The 16,171-nt window shown below is 46.6% G+C and overlaps 1 protein-coding gene across 1 annotated transcript in view; it reads left to right on the top strand.

Annotated features, from left to right (window-relative positions):
- The first annotated feature begins 6,629 nt into the window (after window positions 1–6,629).
- B4galt1 (beta-1,4-galactosyltransferase 1) overlaps window positions 6,630–16,171 on the top strand; it is a 50,381-nt gene continuing 40,839 nt past the window's right edge. Inside the window, exon 1 of the mRNA XM_031377066.1 lies at window positions 6,630–8,614. Coding sequence (XP_031232926.1) covers window positions 8,200–8,614 — 415 coding nt within the window. The 5' untranslated portion in view covers window positions 6,630–8,199. The remainder of the gene's footprint in view (window positions 8,615–16,171) is intronic.

Below are 16,171 nucleotides of genomic sequence, written 5' to 3'. Positions count from 1 at the left end.
ATAGATAATCAAAACTGATAACAAGACCCTGTCTCCTAAAGCCAAAAGAGAATTTTGTTTAAAAAAATTAAAGATTAATTTATTGATTTTATGCACGTGTGTATGTGCACCAGGCACATGCTTTGTACCTTTGAAGTTCAGAAGAGGACAACAGAATTCCTGGAATCCAAGTTACAGGTGGTTGTAAACCACCATGGTGGTGTTGGGAACTGAACATGGGTCCTCTGCAGGTGCAAGTGCATTGAACTACTGATCTCTCTCTCTACCCCTCTCCACCAAAAAAAAAAAAAAGAATTTTTAGGAGGCTGGGGTTGCATCTCAGTTGGTACAGTACTTGCCTTGCTTGCTTGCCCTGGTTCAGTCCCCGGCACTACATCAAACCCAGCATAGTGGGATCTGGACAGGTGGCCTTGTAGTTGAGAGCCCTTGCTGCTCTACCAGAGGATCCAAGGTCAGCTCCCAGTACTTATGTCAGAAGGTATAGTGTGCAGTTTCTACTACCCCACTTTAAGCTCCAAGTGGACAATGCTACCAGCCTCTGTCCTGGTTCCCTTGGGTCCACAGATGAAAGACACACACATTAGCTTTTTTTTTAGACAGGGTTTCTCTTTATGGCCCTGGCTTTCCTGGAACTCACTCTGTAGACCAGGCTGGACTTGAACTAAGAAATCTGCCTGCCTCTGCCTCCCAAGTGCTGGGATTAAAGGCGTGTGCCACCACTGCCCAGCAAGCTTATTTTTAATATGCTTTTTAGCTTAATGGCCAGGCTCTTCTAAACCTACTCCCAGCTCAACGTCTCTAATTCTGCCCTCAGCTTAGTTGCTCAGTTACCTCTAGTTCTAGTTCAACACCTCTAAATCTACCCTCAACTTAGTTGCCTGGTTACCTTCTCCTTGCTCAGCCCCCTAAATCTGCCCTCCACTTAGTTACATTTCTAATTTCCCATTTGCTACCCGAGGGCTCAGTCAGGGAAGTGGCCAATGGCCACTCCACCTGAGATCTCATATGGCTGATGGCTCTCTCTCCCTCCAAAGCACGGTCAATTTCTTTCCTTCCTTGCATCTCCCAGCCTGACTGTGGGAGCCTGGAAGTCCTACCTCTTCTGCCCAGTCACTGGCTGCTTTGTTTGATCATCTTTATTGATCAGTCAAGAACCAATTGGGGAACAGGACCTTCGGTGTTCACATGCAGGTTCTCAATCAAAGCACCGGAACCACTCCCTACAAGAAGGCTTTCAACCAGGCATGCAACACCCTCTTCCGATATCCTGATGTAACTGCACACATGTAGTATATGTACAGAGTCACAGACAAATACACAGTCATAAAGATAAAAGTAAGTCTTAAACAAACCATCAGTTATGGTGATGCATGCCTGTAATCTCAGCACTTGGGAGGGAGACGCAGGAGAGGATAGGTCATCCTTAGCTATCTAGCAAGTTCAGGCTAGCATTGGATACTTGAAGATTCTATAAAAAAATAAATACTAAACAAACTGAAAGATACACACACCCACACAAAAACCTTAAGTGATTTGTAAACCAGCTCTCTGATTTACAACCTAGCCTAAAAGAGGGAACAATTTCTCTTGGGATTTGAGGCTTTAGTTTTATCTAATGAGGGAAGTGCAATAAAACCCATGGAAAATCAGACCTCCTACACACACACACACACACACACACACACACACACACACACACACACCAAGGACTAAACAAAGACGGTTCCAAGTGAGATGACGTTGGGCATGCTGTAAACCATCATCAACAGGTTGCTGGATGGAAATATGGACTCTTTCTTAGGACAAAAGAGGAATCACTCACAGGAGCAGCTGCTTTCTGAGCCAAGCCTGCAGCCACCAGCAGAAAGGGCAGAGGTAAGGGCCACAGAAAAGCAGAATCGCTGCCTCTGGAACAGAGCCCAGGGGATTGTCCAAAGGAACATGATTGGTTTTCAGATTTACTAATGGCTCTTATGTGCTTCCATATAACTTCTAAATGGGAGTTTCGATTGTGGTGTACCTGTTGTCTGTTTTCCCATTACATGCTGGATGTAGGGGAAAGATAGGTTACAGAAGAGTCCAAATATAAATGCGAATAGTGTTATAAACTGCTTGAGAGTAGGCTTGATATGATCCATATTACCCCCAATTCCTTTTTAAGAAATTCAAATTCTTTACAATTTCAGACTCACGGATAATGGATTTTGGTCATTTTCACGGCTTCTTGCCCTCTCATGCCCCTCCCACTCCCTCAGAACCTTCCTCTAAGTTTCCTTCTACTTCCCTGTTTTCCCGTCTTTGTTGTAGTTTTATGACTGCTGAGTTTAATAGATGAGTATGGGTGTGTGTTGGTTCTTGGAGCATAGGTAACTTACTAGTGGCTATACCAATGAAGAAAATGTATCCCACCATTACCCCCAAATCTTTAATATAACCTTAACATAATAATATTGTGATGTCATATATTACATATTTATTATAAATATATATAAAATCATAAAATTATCATTGATACATGATTACTAATTCTGCCCTCAGTCCCACTCAGTTTCACTATGGATATCAACACTATCTTTGAGCAGAGGATTCACTTGAGTCACGTGATACATTTAGCCGTCCTTCCTCTTTATTTTCCTCCAGTTAGAATGGGAGACACTTTTCCAGATTTTCTTATCAAGAGACTGACATTTTGGAAGGCTCTAGGAAGTGGCCATTTCATAAAATATCTATCATTTGGATTGCTCTGTATCCCTTGGAAACTATTGCTATTTCTCGGAGGAGACTTTGAAACAATCTATGTCCTTTACCAGACTTCCCTGTGCTTATTCCTGTAACTATGGGCTCTGGGTTTCCAGTCTTCAGCTGATCACTAGCTCTTTCTGTCAACCTTTAACTTGATGCTTATCTTGTTCTGTACTCTTTGAATTTTGAACTTACTTCCGTATCCTTTTACATATCTTCATCTTTGATTTGATATGATTCATCTTCCTTTTCTGGCCTAAGAGTTTTCAGTCTTATCTCATCATTGTTCTGGCTTATCAGAGTTCAGCTTGTCTCCTAAATACTGGTCCTTTTATTGGCGAGTTCCAGGTGACTAAATGTACTCATCACTTTGCTTAAATTTCTGGTTCCAGACACTCTCCCCCTTTTATTGTTTTGGGTTTTGTTGTTGTTGTTGTTTTGTATTTTGAGACAAGGTTTCTCTGTGTAGCCCCTGACTAGCCTGGAACTCACTCTGTAAACCAGGCTGGCCTTGAACTCACAGAGATCCTCCTGCCTCTGCCTCCTGAATGTTGGGATTAAAGGCATGTGCCATCACTGCCTGGCTATTATTGGTGTCACCACCATGCTTGGGTTATTCAGTGCAAGGGATGGAGCGCAGAGCTTCAAGCACACTAGGTACCTGCTGAGCTACATCTCAGACATGTATTCACATCCCTTCATTTTTTCTTTTCCAGGTCGGGTCCCATATCACCCAGGCTGGCCAGGAATTCCCTAGACAATTCAAACCCTTAAACTCTGAATCCTCCTGCTTCCACCTCCCTAGCACGGCAACTACATTTAAATATACTACACACAATTTACAGCATACATTTGCTGATGTCTTTTATCAGTTTCAGTCTCTATCTTTAACTGAGGGGATGGCAGGCACAGCTCGCCGACAGAACCTTTGCTTAGTGTGCGTGAGTTTCTGGGCTTCAAACACCAGCAATGCAAAAGTAATATCTCTTAAGTGGAAAGTCATAAATTCATATCAATTTCACTCACGTCAAGAAAGTATGGAAAGGTTCGTTCTAGTTTTTGCTCTCTGCATTTACCTCCTGTTGGCACACAGTTGGAGACTTGAGTAGTTTTCTTTACTTACATACTTAGAGGGCTTCTTTTTAAAACTCTCTGCCTGTATTTAATGATGTCCTTTCCTCCCTAGGGCAACACATCCTGATTTGGATTGCTCCGCTTTATAACAGCTTTTCTACCACATGCTACCTACATATCACACACATACGGGATGCTGAGACGCTGCAGGTCTCCCTTAACTCTGTTTGGGTCCTCCTTCCCCAGCTCAGCCCCCCTCATCCTGGTTGGATTTTGTCAGCCTGCTCATGCCATCTGGACTATTTACCTTGTTTCACTCTAGTGACGTCTAGACTAGATTTCCTAGAAGGGTGTGAAGAGGAAGAGGAAGGTGATTTATTTTAGAATTCATAGGTTCCTGAACTTGAGGGACTGTACCTGGAACTGGTTTAGATGATGAAATTTTGCACTTGAATGAGCTTTGGGGATGGGACGGGGGAGAGATTTGAGAGTGAAGAACAGGACTTGGAACCTTATATATAAAATACTATATATTTGCCATGTGAGAAGAATATAAAATAATTTGTAGCTACTGGAAAAACTGGTACATTAAAGATGTCTGTAAAATTCTTGCTCATCCTATACCCATCAAGATGTCTCTACCTTTCTTTCTTTCTCTTTCTTTCTTTTTCTTTCTTTCTTTTCCTTCCTTCCTTTCTTTCTTTCCTTCTTTCTTTCTTTTTCTTTCTTCCTTTTCCTTTCTTTCTGCCTTTCTTTCTTTTTAAATTTAGACTGCCCAGTAACTTTCTTGTTCATTTTGAGATAGGGTCTTCAATAGCCCAGGTCTAGACTGGAACTTGCTATTTATTTAAGGATGGTCCCCCTGCTTCCACTTCCCAAGTTCTGAGATTACAGGTGCAAGTTACCATGTCTATCTAACTTTAAAGCACTTTTTTTTTTTGAGACAGTTTTACCACACATATAGCCTTGACTGGCCTCAAACTCGAGATTCTCCTGTCTTCACCTTTTAAAATGCTGCTAGGATTACAGTTTGTGTGACCATGCCTAGCTCGGAAATTTATGTTACTCAAAAGAATTCTCTAAGGAGTGATATTTTGGGACCGATGAAGTGGCTCAGCAGGTAAAAGTGCTTCCCACCCGAACCCAATGATCTGAGTTCAATCCTCGGATCCCACAGTGGAGGAACTGACTTCTAAAAGTTGTTCTGTGAACTTCAAACACTTGTGACATGTTTGAACCCCCCCCCCCCCACACACACACACGAGATAAATGAAAAATTTTAAAAGAAGTGGTTTAAGGCTGTGTCTTAGGAAATGTTCCTCTATTTGTTTGGGGACACTTTTGGAATGTGTCCTCCACTTTGTGAGGAAACCTAAGCAGTTGCCAACCTAAGTCGTTACATGGAAGGCCTTTGGGGAAAGGGTCGAGGGGTTCAAGATGGAAGTTCTCATAACTCAGCCCAGCTGAGTTGAGCTCCCAGCCTCACCTAGCGCCCATCACCAGGGCGCACACAAGAGCTTGGAGAAGCACTGTGTGATACTGTTTTGAAATGTCCAACTGTGCTAGTGCTGGGTTCTTACTACAGGAATCAGAACTGCTAGCCAACAACCTAGGGTGGAAAGCTGCTGTCAAGATGCTTGGAAGCTGTGTTATAGACCTGTGAAATTATTGCCTGTTGTGTGCCAGGTACTATCTTCTGTTCTTCTGATCTACTGGAGCGAAACAGCAATATAAACTGTCAGGCATAAAAAAGGCTTAGTCCTTGGTGGGTTCTTCGTCATCCTAATCAATAGACAATTAGCAGGTATTATTTTCCCCGTATTTCAGGCCCAAAGGGTCCTAGGATATATCTGTAGCCCTAACACTCTTCTCCTGTCTCTTGGCCATCATCTGTACCTAGAAAGACTTGTCTCCATTTTCCTCTGTTCATTTTTCAGATGCGGAACTAATATGTCTCAGGATAGCCCACTGCCAAGCAAAATTTCCCCACTAGCATAGGATGATGGAGTTCATTCTTTACCCTGACCAACTCTCAGAAGATAATTTGTGACTTCGTCCTCTATAATAACTTAGCAAAAAGGGTTCTCTTTTCCTATACTAAGATAACCATTTCTAGAAACCAGGTATGGTGGCTCACACCTACAATCCATGCACTTGGGAGGTTGAGGTAGAAGGATTGTTATGAGAGTTCAAGGCCAGCTAGGCTAACCTAAGACTATAGGGCAGGCCCCCACTGAAAAGGAAGAAAAGAAGAAGAAAAAAAGACAGATGGATGCTCACAGATATTCCTGGTCATGATAATGGAGGCCTACTTACAGTGTCAGATTGTGAGGCTGACGCAGGAGGATGCCAAGTTTAAGGCCATCGTGGGCTATGCGGAGAGACCCTAATCTCAAAACAAAACAAATCAAACCACAAGCAGGTTGAACAGATTTTGCAAGAGTTATAGGGTAGTCCAAGAGGATCTTTTCCAGAACAGGTTTTGGTGTTGGGGAACTGGAAGAACAATGGTGCCTCTCTGTAGTGGGGTGGAGGGAGGGGTTGGGTTACTGTGGGCGGGGCTCAGTCGGCTGAGATGATAATGGAAGGTGGTTGGTTAGGGAAGAGATGTGGGCTGGAGACACAAAACTTTGGCGTCATCAACCTATAGATAATAGAACCACACCTAAGGAACAAGTGTAGACATAAAGAGACACAGGGACCACAGCCTCAGGACCTCACCAACAAACGGAGATGAAGAGAGGCAGTCAGAAAAAGAGGCCAGAGGAGCGGTCAGGAAGCCAATTGATGAGAAGTACATTTTGTATGATTGTAACCAAATGTCATACTACTCAGTCTGTTTTCTCATCGATGAATCGGAGACAGCAACCCCTATTTCATGGCATATACTGGTTAACAACAAACTCTTCAAACACAGGAGTAGCTAGAATTAGCATTCCCTGTCTCTAAGGTTCTCACCACCTTCAAGGATAAATGGGTTGGAGGCCTGGGGATCAAGGCTTCAAGTGCTTAAGTCTCCCTGGCATTCCAGCTTCCACCTTCAGTTCAACAAGGGGTAAAGGAGCTCGTAGTGACAAAATGTTTAGGAGCCCGAGTTCCACAGCTCATCAGCTGGGAGATCTTACAGGCATTCGTTCCTATTCACTCCAAGGCACTGAAATCTTTGTTTACTATGTATTTTGGGCTGGCTCCAAACTCTGGCTCTTCCTGCCTCAACCAGAGTCTGAGATTACAGGTGTGCAGGACCGCGCCTAGATTCCAGTACTCTGTCAAATGGGGATTGTGTTCCAGTGCAGTGTACAACGGGCTGTTCAGTAGGCAGGCTTGGGGATGAATGAAGCTTTCTGCCAGCCTCATCCCCACAAGCATGTGTCTTCTCCATGTGGCATGCACTAGAGGCCCTGTTGCACCTAGAACCAAGTTGGGCAGGTTCCTGAAGTCCCCCAATCCGGCAAACACTAAAGTGGGAGTAAGAATAAAGCAAGTTGGCCACTTCCCTAGCAGGACTCTCAAGGTGCCACTCCTCCTTCTTAGCCCCTCATAGGCAAGACCCAGCTAAGGAAAGAGGATCTTTGGAACGCCCCAGAGAATGCGTCCGCTGGCCTCGCGGGGCGTCGAAGCCGGTTTCCTAGACGACCTTTCTCCACTCCAGTTTCTCACTGTCCCAAGGCTACCTGTAGCCAGTCCTCTTGGCCTCACTAGCTGCTGTTCCAGGCCCATACCCGAGTCATTGGGTACGCCAAGAAGTGGTGAGCAGCTCGTTGAACAAGAAGGCACGGTTGAGAGAGACTTAAGCTCCACGAGGAACGCTAGGAAGAAAAGCTGAGCGCCGCTGGGCATGGGATGCCGGCTCAACCCCAGGCAGCAGTCGGGTTGGCGGAGCGCCACGTTTAGTCCCCAAGTGTCGCGGCGCCCTGCAACCCGACCTCCCGAGGGCCCGCCCCTTCGTGCCTGCCCCCAAGCCCCGCCCTCCCTCAGCTGCCAGAAAAACCCGGCTGAAGGTTCCGCCCCTCGGTCCCCTCTCAGAGCCTTGTCCCTCAAGCCCCGCCCCTCTCCAAAAGACCCGCTTTGCGGCCCCACCCCTTAGACCCCGCCCCCTCGGGTTCTGCCAACAGCCTTCGGAAAGCCCGGTTGAGGCCCCGCCCCCGGACGAGGCCACGCCCCTGCCCATCCGCGCCTGTGGTTCCCGCTGATCTCTCCAAAGTTCCGCGGCCAGGGGTGTCGGCTTTCTGCCGCCGGCGGCCGGTGCTGCGCTAGGTCCTAGCCCCCCCGCCCCCGGCCCCTCCTTCGAGCGCTGTGGTCGGGTAGCGCCTGGCGGGCGGCCTGCGGGCGGGCCGTCCTCTCAGCCGTAGCCCACCCCCCTCTTAAAGCCGCGGCGGGAAGATGAGGTTTCGTGATCCGTTCCTGGGCGGCAGCGCCGCGATGCCGGGCGCGACCCTGCAGCGGGCCTGCCGCCTGCTCGTGGCCGTCTGCGCGCTGCACCTCGGCGTCACCCTCGTCTATTACCTCTCTGGCCGCGATCTGAGCCGCCTGCCCCAGTGGGTCGGAGTCTCCTCTACCCTGCAGGGCAGCACGAACGGCGCGGCCGCGAGCAAGCAGCCCCCGGGAGAGCACCGGCCCCGGGGCGCGCGGCCGCCGCCTCCTTTAGGCGTCTCCCCGAAGCCTCGCCCGGGTCCCGACTCTAGCCCTGGTGCAGCTTCTGGTCCCGGCCTGAAGAGCAACTTGACTTCGGTGCCAGTGCCCACCACCACTGGACTGTTGTCGCTGCCTGCTTGCCCTGAGGAGTCCCCGCTGCTCGGTAAGACCTAGGATCCGAGGACACGGACTCCTCGGATTTCCTCAGTAGGGTTCCAGGGATATTATCCTAAGATCTCTTTCAGGACTGCCAGCCACCAGGTTTTGATCAGAGTGCTTAAATCCCCAAGACGGGCTTAATCCTCTTTGGGATGACCCGAAGAGAGGTTGGCTGGTGTCTCCAGAGGCTGGGGCCCTGTTGGGAAGCCCGCAGGCTCTTCTGGCCCCAGCACCAGACAAGGCCCTGGAGACACCCTTGTTCTGGCCCAGGACTCAGGACGTTTGAAGTTGGGGTCAGTTTAGGGTAGACTGAAAAAGGCTGCTCTGCAACCTACCCTACCTATAGCAACACCGGTAGCAGCTTCTACGGTTTGAGGACAAGACCCACAGAGAGCAAACCACCTCTTTCCCCACCACCCTCCACTCCGCCTTTGAACCAGCGACTTAACTTTCTCTTTAAGGTTTCTTTCTGGTAAATGGAGATAATAAACCACATCTGTTTATGGAGTTGTTTTGAAGGGGTAAATGAAACATTGTAACTAAGAGTTTAAATCATGAGGATGAACTCTTAGAAAGTTGCTACAGTTGTGGGATTTCGTCCTGTTTGTAGGTGCTGAACCAAGGGGCCTTCTGTCTTCCACCCCCAAGTTCCTCCTGAAGTTTCCTCTTAATCATTAAGTGAGCAGGGCCCTCTCCAGGGGCAGAGGGCCTGTGTGCTCAGGGGACTAGAGGGCTAAAATTAACCGGATCAATGGGGGCTGCACTTTCCTGGCATGACTTGCCCAGCTGATCTGAACCCTGGCCTTCACCGGGCAGGGGGCAAGTAAATGAGTTTGTGTTCCTAGTACTAGGAGACTGGCCCAGCGTAGAACTTTGACCAGAGATCACAGGCTGTGCCAGGTTTTAGAGAATGCTGCTTAGGGTGAATCCCATGTCTCCACAGACAGGCAGGCAGCATGCTAATGGCTCTGTCTCGTTCTGGGAAAGCCTTGGCCAAGCAGGCCTTCCTATAGGCTGTTGCTCAACATCTCTGATAATTACTTCAATATTTTCTCATCAAGTTTGGGAGGAACCTCTTGGAATTGGCCGAACATGAGCAGAAAATCAGATTCCTTTGGACTTGGTTGTTAACCTGGGAAATAGGAATAGTTTTGTGGAAAGTGAAGTAGAATCAAGCATATTATAGTGATTCTTCCTATTGTATAAAGTGGACTTGTCTGTGCTTACCTCACAGGGTTTTTTGGGTTTTTTTGGACTAATTGAGATTGTTTACAAAGTAGGCACTCAGTGTAAGATAGCAAATAATCAACAATACAGTTTAAGGATTTGAAGTGGCGATTTCTTAGATCTCCACAGAGATGGCGCTGAACAACATAGAAGAGGAGGAAGAGACTGAGGCCCCACACCACAGAATGTCCTGGGCCTTTTGATTTTGTTTTTGGTTGTTGCCTGAGCATCATGCAGAAAAAAAAAAAAAGACAAATTAATTAGTAAAATGCCCCAAAGCCAGGGACATAGCTCAGTTGGTGGAGTGCTTGTCTAGCCTGCTCGAAGCCTTGGGTATAAAACCGAGCATACACCAAACCCTGTCACAAAGAGAAAACCAGGTACCCAAGTTTATAGTTGTTCGGAGTGTAGGGTTCTTCCTGCTGAACTATGAAGGACTGTGGTAACTGTAGTTCTGCTCAGTTTGGTTTGGTAATGTGGGTTGCTAAATTGGTCCTGAAATAGGCAGCTCGAAAGGACCTTACTGAGAGAGATCCTTTTAGACTGTGGAGGCAGAGGCCTAGACCTCTTCTAGCCTGGCTACCTTCATGTGACTTGCATGGGACTGATGTTTAGGTTTCTGCTGAGGCCATGATCGCAGAAACAAAGGTAGAAGGTTAGGTTTTGCTTTGTTTTGTTTTTTTAATTTGAACCCTTAGATTTGAAAGCTTAGGTGCAGTTTTTGGAGGGCAGTTCTTTGTCAGGAGGAATTTTAAGAAAGTTTTAAGTGTATTCGGAACTCTCTCTCTCTCTCTCTCTCTCTCTCTCTCTCTCTCTCTCTCTCTCTCCTCTCTCTCTCTCTGTGTGTGTGTGTGTGTGTGTGTTGGGTGTCCAGCCCATCTGTTCCACCAGGCAGGTGTCAGCCAAAGCCCTCAGCCGTGGTTTTGAGGTTGGTGGGAGAAAACATCCCTGGGGGTTAGCATGGTGGCCTTTTCACTATTCACACTTTCTTCCCCTAACTTTCCTCTGCTTTCTAATGTCCAGCGGTATAAGACAGATGCTAAGATCTTTTTTCAGTTGATAGCTGGTGATTTTGAGGTGGTTAGGGACCAGATCAGGCTGCCGATGGGTTGCTGTTAGATCTGTTTTTGGTTTGTCAGAATATTTGAATGGACTTTAGATAGACTGAGTTTGGAATAGTGCTTAGGCAATATGTGTGACCGGGGCAGACTGTATTGTTTGCAGTACTAGTGGTTGTGGTGGTGGGGCTCCTGTCTCCTGTGGGGCTTTGTTAGTTTCTTGCTATCTGTCCCATCCTTCCCCACTCCAGTGTGGGCTGCAAGGGTCAGCTGGCCTGGCCTGAGAAGTTCTTCTGTTTACCCAGAGAACTCTAGTTATTTCAGGCTTTTTCTTTAGCCCTGTGACAGGCCTCCAGGTAAGTGTCACTGTGTACTCTACTGGCTGTAGCAGTGAGCTCTCCTTTCTGGCCCTCTTGAATGTTTGCCCGAGATGAGGGGAGGCAGAGCCTTGTGGTTCTTTCCCGGAATGTTTATCTTTTTCCAGAAGGTTTTATCTGCTCATGTTTGGCACAGCTCAACAAGATTTGACTGGCTGTGGCACAGGCATTTTGGGTGTGGTGTTGGTGGAAAGGGGGAACACCATATCAGGCTGGATTGATTTGGGGAAGCAGGGCTGGCTGGCTCAGCTGGGGTCTGGAACAGATAGTACAGGTTTTTCAAGGGGGGCAGTGAGTTCTGGGCAACTTAAACCTCAGAGGCTCCTTTTGCCTAACTGTGCTTTCAGGAGATACTCTTCATTCATTCAAAGGGAAGATGTGTGTGTGTATTGCTTTTATTTCTTGGTGTATGCGTGTGTGTATATGTAGACCCAAATGCCATGGTGTGAGTGTGGAGCTCAGAGGTTTCAGGGATGGAACACATGTTGTCAGGCTTGGGGTGGCAAGTACCTTTTACCTGCTGAGCCCATCTTGCTGGCCCAGGATTCTTATCTAGAAGCAAACAGCCCTGTTCGAGTCCTTGCTCATTAGCCAGTCTCCCTGGCTTTTGGGGGTTACTTTTAGCTGAGCCTCTGCCAGGGATTGTGATGTTGAAGATGAAGTGCTCGCTAGGTCTCTGCTGGGGCTCTTGGCTCTCAGTCGTTCCTCTTTATCATGCTGCTGTCTTCACCTATTTGTGCACGTGCAGACCCAAGCAGGCTGATTAGAACAGTCTGTACTGTGAGGCTCGGAAGAGGGCTCTCCTTGACCTACCCATTCTGGGATGGCTCCTGGGACTCCATCACCCTCTGATTTAGGGTGGAATCTCATCCTGGGTCTTAAAGGAGGTACAGAGATCCTCACTTGGATGCAGGTCTTGCAGCTTTAACTTTGGGTAACTAGCCCTTTAAGCCAGTTTGTCTTGCTGCTTTTCTCTGGAGGCAATAATTTATTGATTCCACACAGATCCTATTGTCTTTATCTAACAGTCATATTGGACATACCCTTACCTACCCGGGGCAGAGATGTACATTCCAGGAAAGGTGTTACAAGGCCTCAGCTCTTCCCAACTCAGTCAGATAGCCATAAAATGGAGACCTGATTGCCAAGGTCAAGTACTCTCCATGACAGTCTGGGTCTTTTTCGTGGTGAAACCTGTTAATTTCTTCTAAATAGCAATATGGCAGGAGAAGTGATACCTGCCTGTTATTTATTCTACACTTGCTAGGGGTGTGGCTAAGTGGTTGCATATACAAGGCCTTGGGCTTAATCCCAGCACTGGGGAAAAATATCCTAGGTTCCGAACAAGTGTGGGAACTACCCATAGCAGAAGAGCAGGTAGACATTCCTTGGGACATGAAAAACAGGAGCCAAATGTGGGATTGGCTTTAAACCATAGTTTCTTGGCTTAGCATCCCTGGAGAGGAGTCTGGTATTCATGCCTCAGGTTAATGCCTAGAGAGACTAGTTCAGAGGACCAGGAGTTGTCTTGATATATTCTGGAGATTGGAGAGAAGATCCTTCTAAGATGTGCTTGTGCATCCCTCCCTCTGAAAGGTCTTACACAGATGTCTGGATGACTGTGGTAACGTCACTCACTTACAGTGTGTACTGCGTGGAGCTAGAACTATGAAGAAGACAAAATGTCTTCCTTGTAGCAATTTGCAGTTTAGGCAAGAGAGACTTAATTATTGTACTGGTGTCTCTGAACACACCATGTGTGTATGTGCGCGCGCGCGCGTGTGTGTGCGTACGCACGATCTCATGTTCCTTTCTCTAATATAATAATATCCTACCTTCCTTTCATTCAGGAAGAAACTCAGGCTTGATGTCACAGTTCTTCCGTCCTGGTTTTATTTGATTGTGTGAAAATTTTCCTTTTCTTTCCAAAGCCGTACATTAGCTCTGCTGGGTAATCTTCACTTGCTGCTTTGTAATGATTATAATGAGATATCAACAGCCATCTGCCTGGGTATTATGGTCTTTGAGTGGCAGCGGGGTAGGGATTTCCAGGCTAATTTAGGGGTTGAGGATGATGGGGCAGTTGGTGCCAAGTCGGCCGGAGCCCTCCCACAGCTTCTGCCCTGGGACCGTTCAGACTTTGGAAGCACAGTAAGCAGGATCGTCTTGGGCTCAGTGGGCTAGGGGTCTCTGGGAGAGCTACCTAGTTATCTTTTTGGTCAAACCTGGTGATTCCTTCGTGTTCCAGTTATTTAATTTACAGCCTCGGTTCCTTGTACCCATTCTTTGTTCTCTTTTGTTCCTGCCAAGGGAGACTGAAATTCTGCTTGACTTAATGTCCATTTGGAATTTGCATGGTTTATAATGCAGTGGCGTGGTAATTTTTTTTATAAGAAAAAAAATTTGTGTGTGTGTGTGTGTGTGTGTGTGTGTGTGTGTGTGTGTGTGCATGCTGGCCATGGTACTCTTGTAGAGGTCACAGGATAATTCCAGGCATTAGTAGTCCTGCCTTTCACCTTGTTTGAATCAGGATTTCTTCTCTGCTGCTCAGTACAGCAGAGGTACCTGTCCATGAGCTGTTCAGAATTCTCCTATCTTCACCTCCCAATGTCCCTGCAAGAGCACTGGGAATATAGACATGCTATGGTCTGGCTTTTACATGGGGATTCAAATTCAGGGTCTTGTTATTTCACAGCAAGGACTTTACCCACTGGACCATCTTCCCTTGAGCTCTGGAGTGGTCTTAGGACAGACTTCCCCTTTGGTCCAAATCGTTTGAGACTCTGGCACTGTGGTGATTTTACATTTGATTCCGCCGTACATGGTATGCTCCCTGAGCCAGCGTCCAGAACCCTGCAACTTCACGAACTTCATAGAGCTTGCCTTCCTGTCTCTAAACTGGGCAAAGTCTCCTGAAAGCTGGCTGTAGCTGTGACTGAAAAGCCTTAGTTGTGAGGCCTTGTTTGTCTGGGACTGTGCCGGGTGAGATGAGGGGGCCATTGCCCTGAGGAGAGTGCTCTCAAAAGCCTTTTCTGAAAGCTTTCTAGGTTAGAGGCCTGTAGTGGTTTGGCCTGAGGTAGTTCTAGGTGAATGTGGCCTAAAGGGATTGGTCACTAGAAGACAGAGGGTGAGTCACATGCTCAGGCTCAGGTCCCATGTTTCAGTTTGGCCTCAGCCCTCCACTTCCTTATACAAATGAGGGCCAGGGGCTGTGTCATTTATTGGGTGTTGCTGAATTCTGTGGCAGTGATTTTAAGTATGTCCTGGGTATGTTGTGTAACTATAATGAGTTGCCTCATAGGTATCAGGACAAAGGCTGTAGGTCTTGTGTTTGCCTTTTTCTTTGTGAGGGTGTTAGTAATCTTAATTTTTGTGGAAAATAATATGGGGTGGGAGGGTATAACTCAGGGTAGAACACTTGTAGGAAGTCCTGGGTTTGATGATCATCAACTCTGAAAACTTACAAGCGAAAACCACATTCTTTTCATCTAAGATAAATGTGCCCTCCTGTTTTCTGCTAGTCTTCCCTTCTTGCATGTTTAAGAAAAGAATACAGCTGATAACTTGATCCTGGATTGTTTTGCTTTGTTTTATTATTTTTTTTTATTTGACTTTATTTGACAATGTCTTGCAAGGTAGCCTAGGATTTTTAACTCCTGCCTCGAGTTGCCCGGGAGTAGGACCCCAGTTAATGGTGGCACCATACTCAGTGTACTGGCAGGTTTTATGTCACTTGACACATACTTGAGTCATTTGGGAAGAGGGAACTGCAAGTGAGAAAGTGCTTCCACTAGCTTAGCCTGTGAGTAAGCTTGGGTTGCATTTTCTTGATGACTGATCTATGTGGACCCAGTCGATTGTGGGTGTGGATGCTACCACCCCTGGACAGGTTGTCCTAGGTGCTTGCTATAAGAAAGCTGCCCAGCAAGCCATGAGGGAGGAACAAGCCAGTATGCAGCCTCTCTCCATGGCTTCTGCTTCACTTCTAAGATGAAATAAGCCCTTTCTACTCCAACTTGCTTTTGGTCGTGGTCTTTATCAAGCTATAGGAATCCTAACTAAGACACCCAGTATGGCTGGAGTCTTTACAGGAGGAATCGACTGATAGGGATTCATGTAGGTAGCTGGTGATCGTCCTTTTTCATTTAAGGTTCTGTTACAATCTTGTTCCTGCATCTTAAAAATAAAAATAACAAAGGTGGGATGGGGATGTAATTCAGTGGAAGGGTGATTGCTAGCAGGTGTGAGGCCTGAGGCTTGATCCCAGCACTCTGAGAAAATAATAAAACTAACCAATAAATCACAAGAGCGGTGTCCTCTTGGTCAGCAGCGTATGCCATAACTTTCTTATCACTCGGCTGTTAGACACATAAATGTGGATTTTGTTTTCCTGGTGATGTAGTGAGCCTTGTGCACAAAGTTGTCCTTTTTTTTTTTTTTTTTTTTTTTTTTTTTTTTTTTTGGGGGGGGGGGTGGTATCTGTAGAACCTTTTCCAAAAGAGAGAGAAAAAGAATGAATTCTTTTTGAGAAGCACTAGGTTTCAAGCCTACTTACAAAGGGTTAAGTGCATTGCGAAATTACAGGTTTGCATGGTGCTGTCAAATGACTATCACTTATGTGGAATGATATGTCTAGAATTCTAATCAAAAGGAGAATAGGTGGAAGGAGTGCCTGGGGTAGAGCCAGAGTACAGCCCCAAGCAGATCTTTAGATCTGTCTGAGCAGAGATCTGCTGTAAATAAAACCCCTTGGAGATGGTGCTTCTTCAGTAAACTTCTCTAGTTGTTTCCTTAGCTGCCAAATCCCTGGATAGCTTTATATAGCCTAATATGGCTCCAGAGCTGAGTGCTGGGTGCACACTAGTGGGCTAACCCAGTGCTACTGACATCATCAAGATG

The sequence above is a fragment of the Mastomys coucha genome, unplaced genomic scaffold, assembly GCF_008632895.1.
Source record: "Mastomys coucha isolate ucsf_1 unplaced genomic scaffold, UCSF_Mcou_1 pScaffold18, whole genome shotgun sequence".
Taxonomy (NCBI): Eukaryota; Metazoa; Chordata; class Mammalia; order Rodentia; family Muridae; genus Mastomys; species Mastomys coucha.
This window is presented reverse-complemented; position numbering and strand designations above follow the sequence as displayed.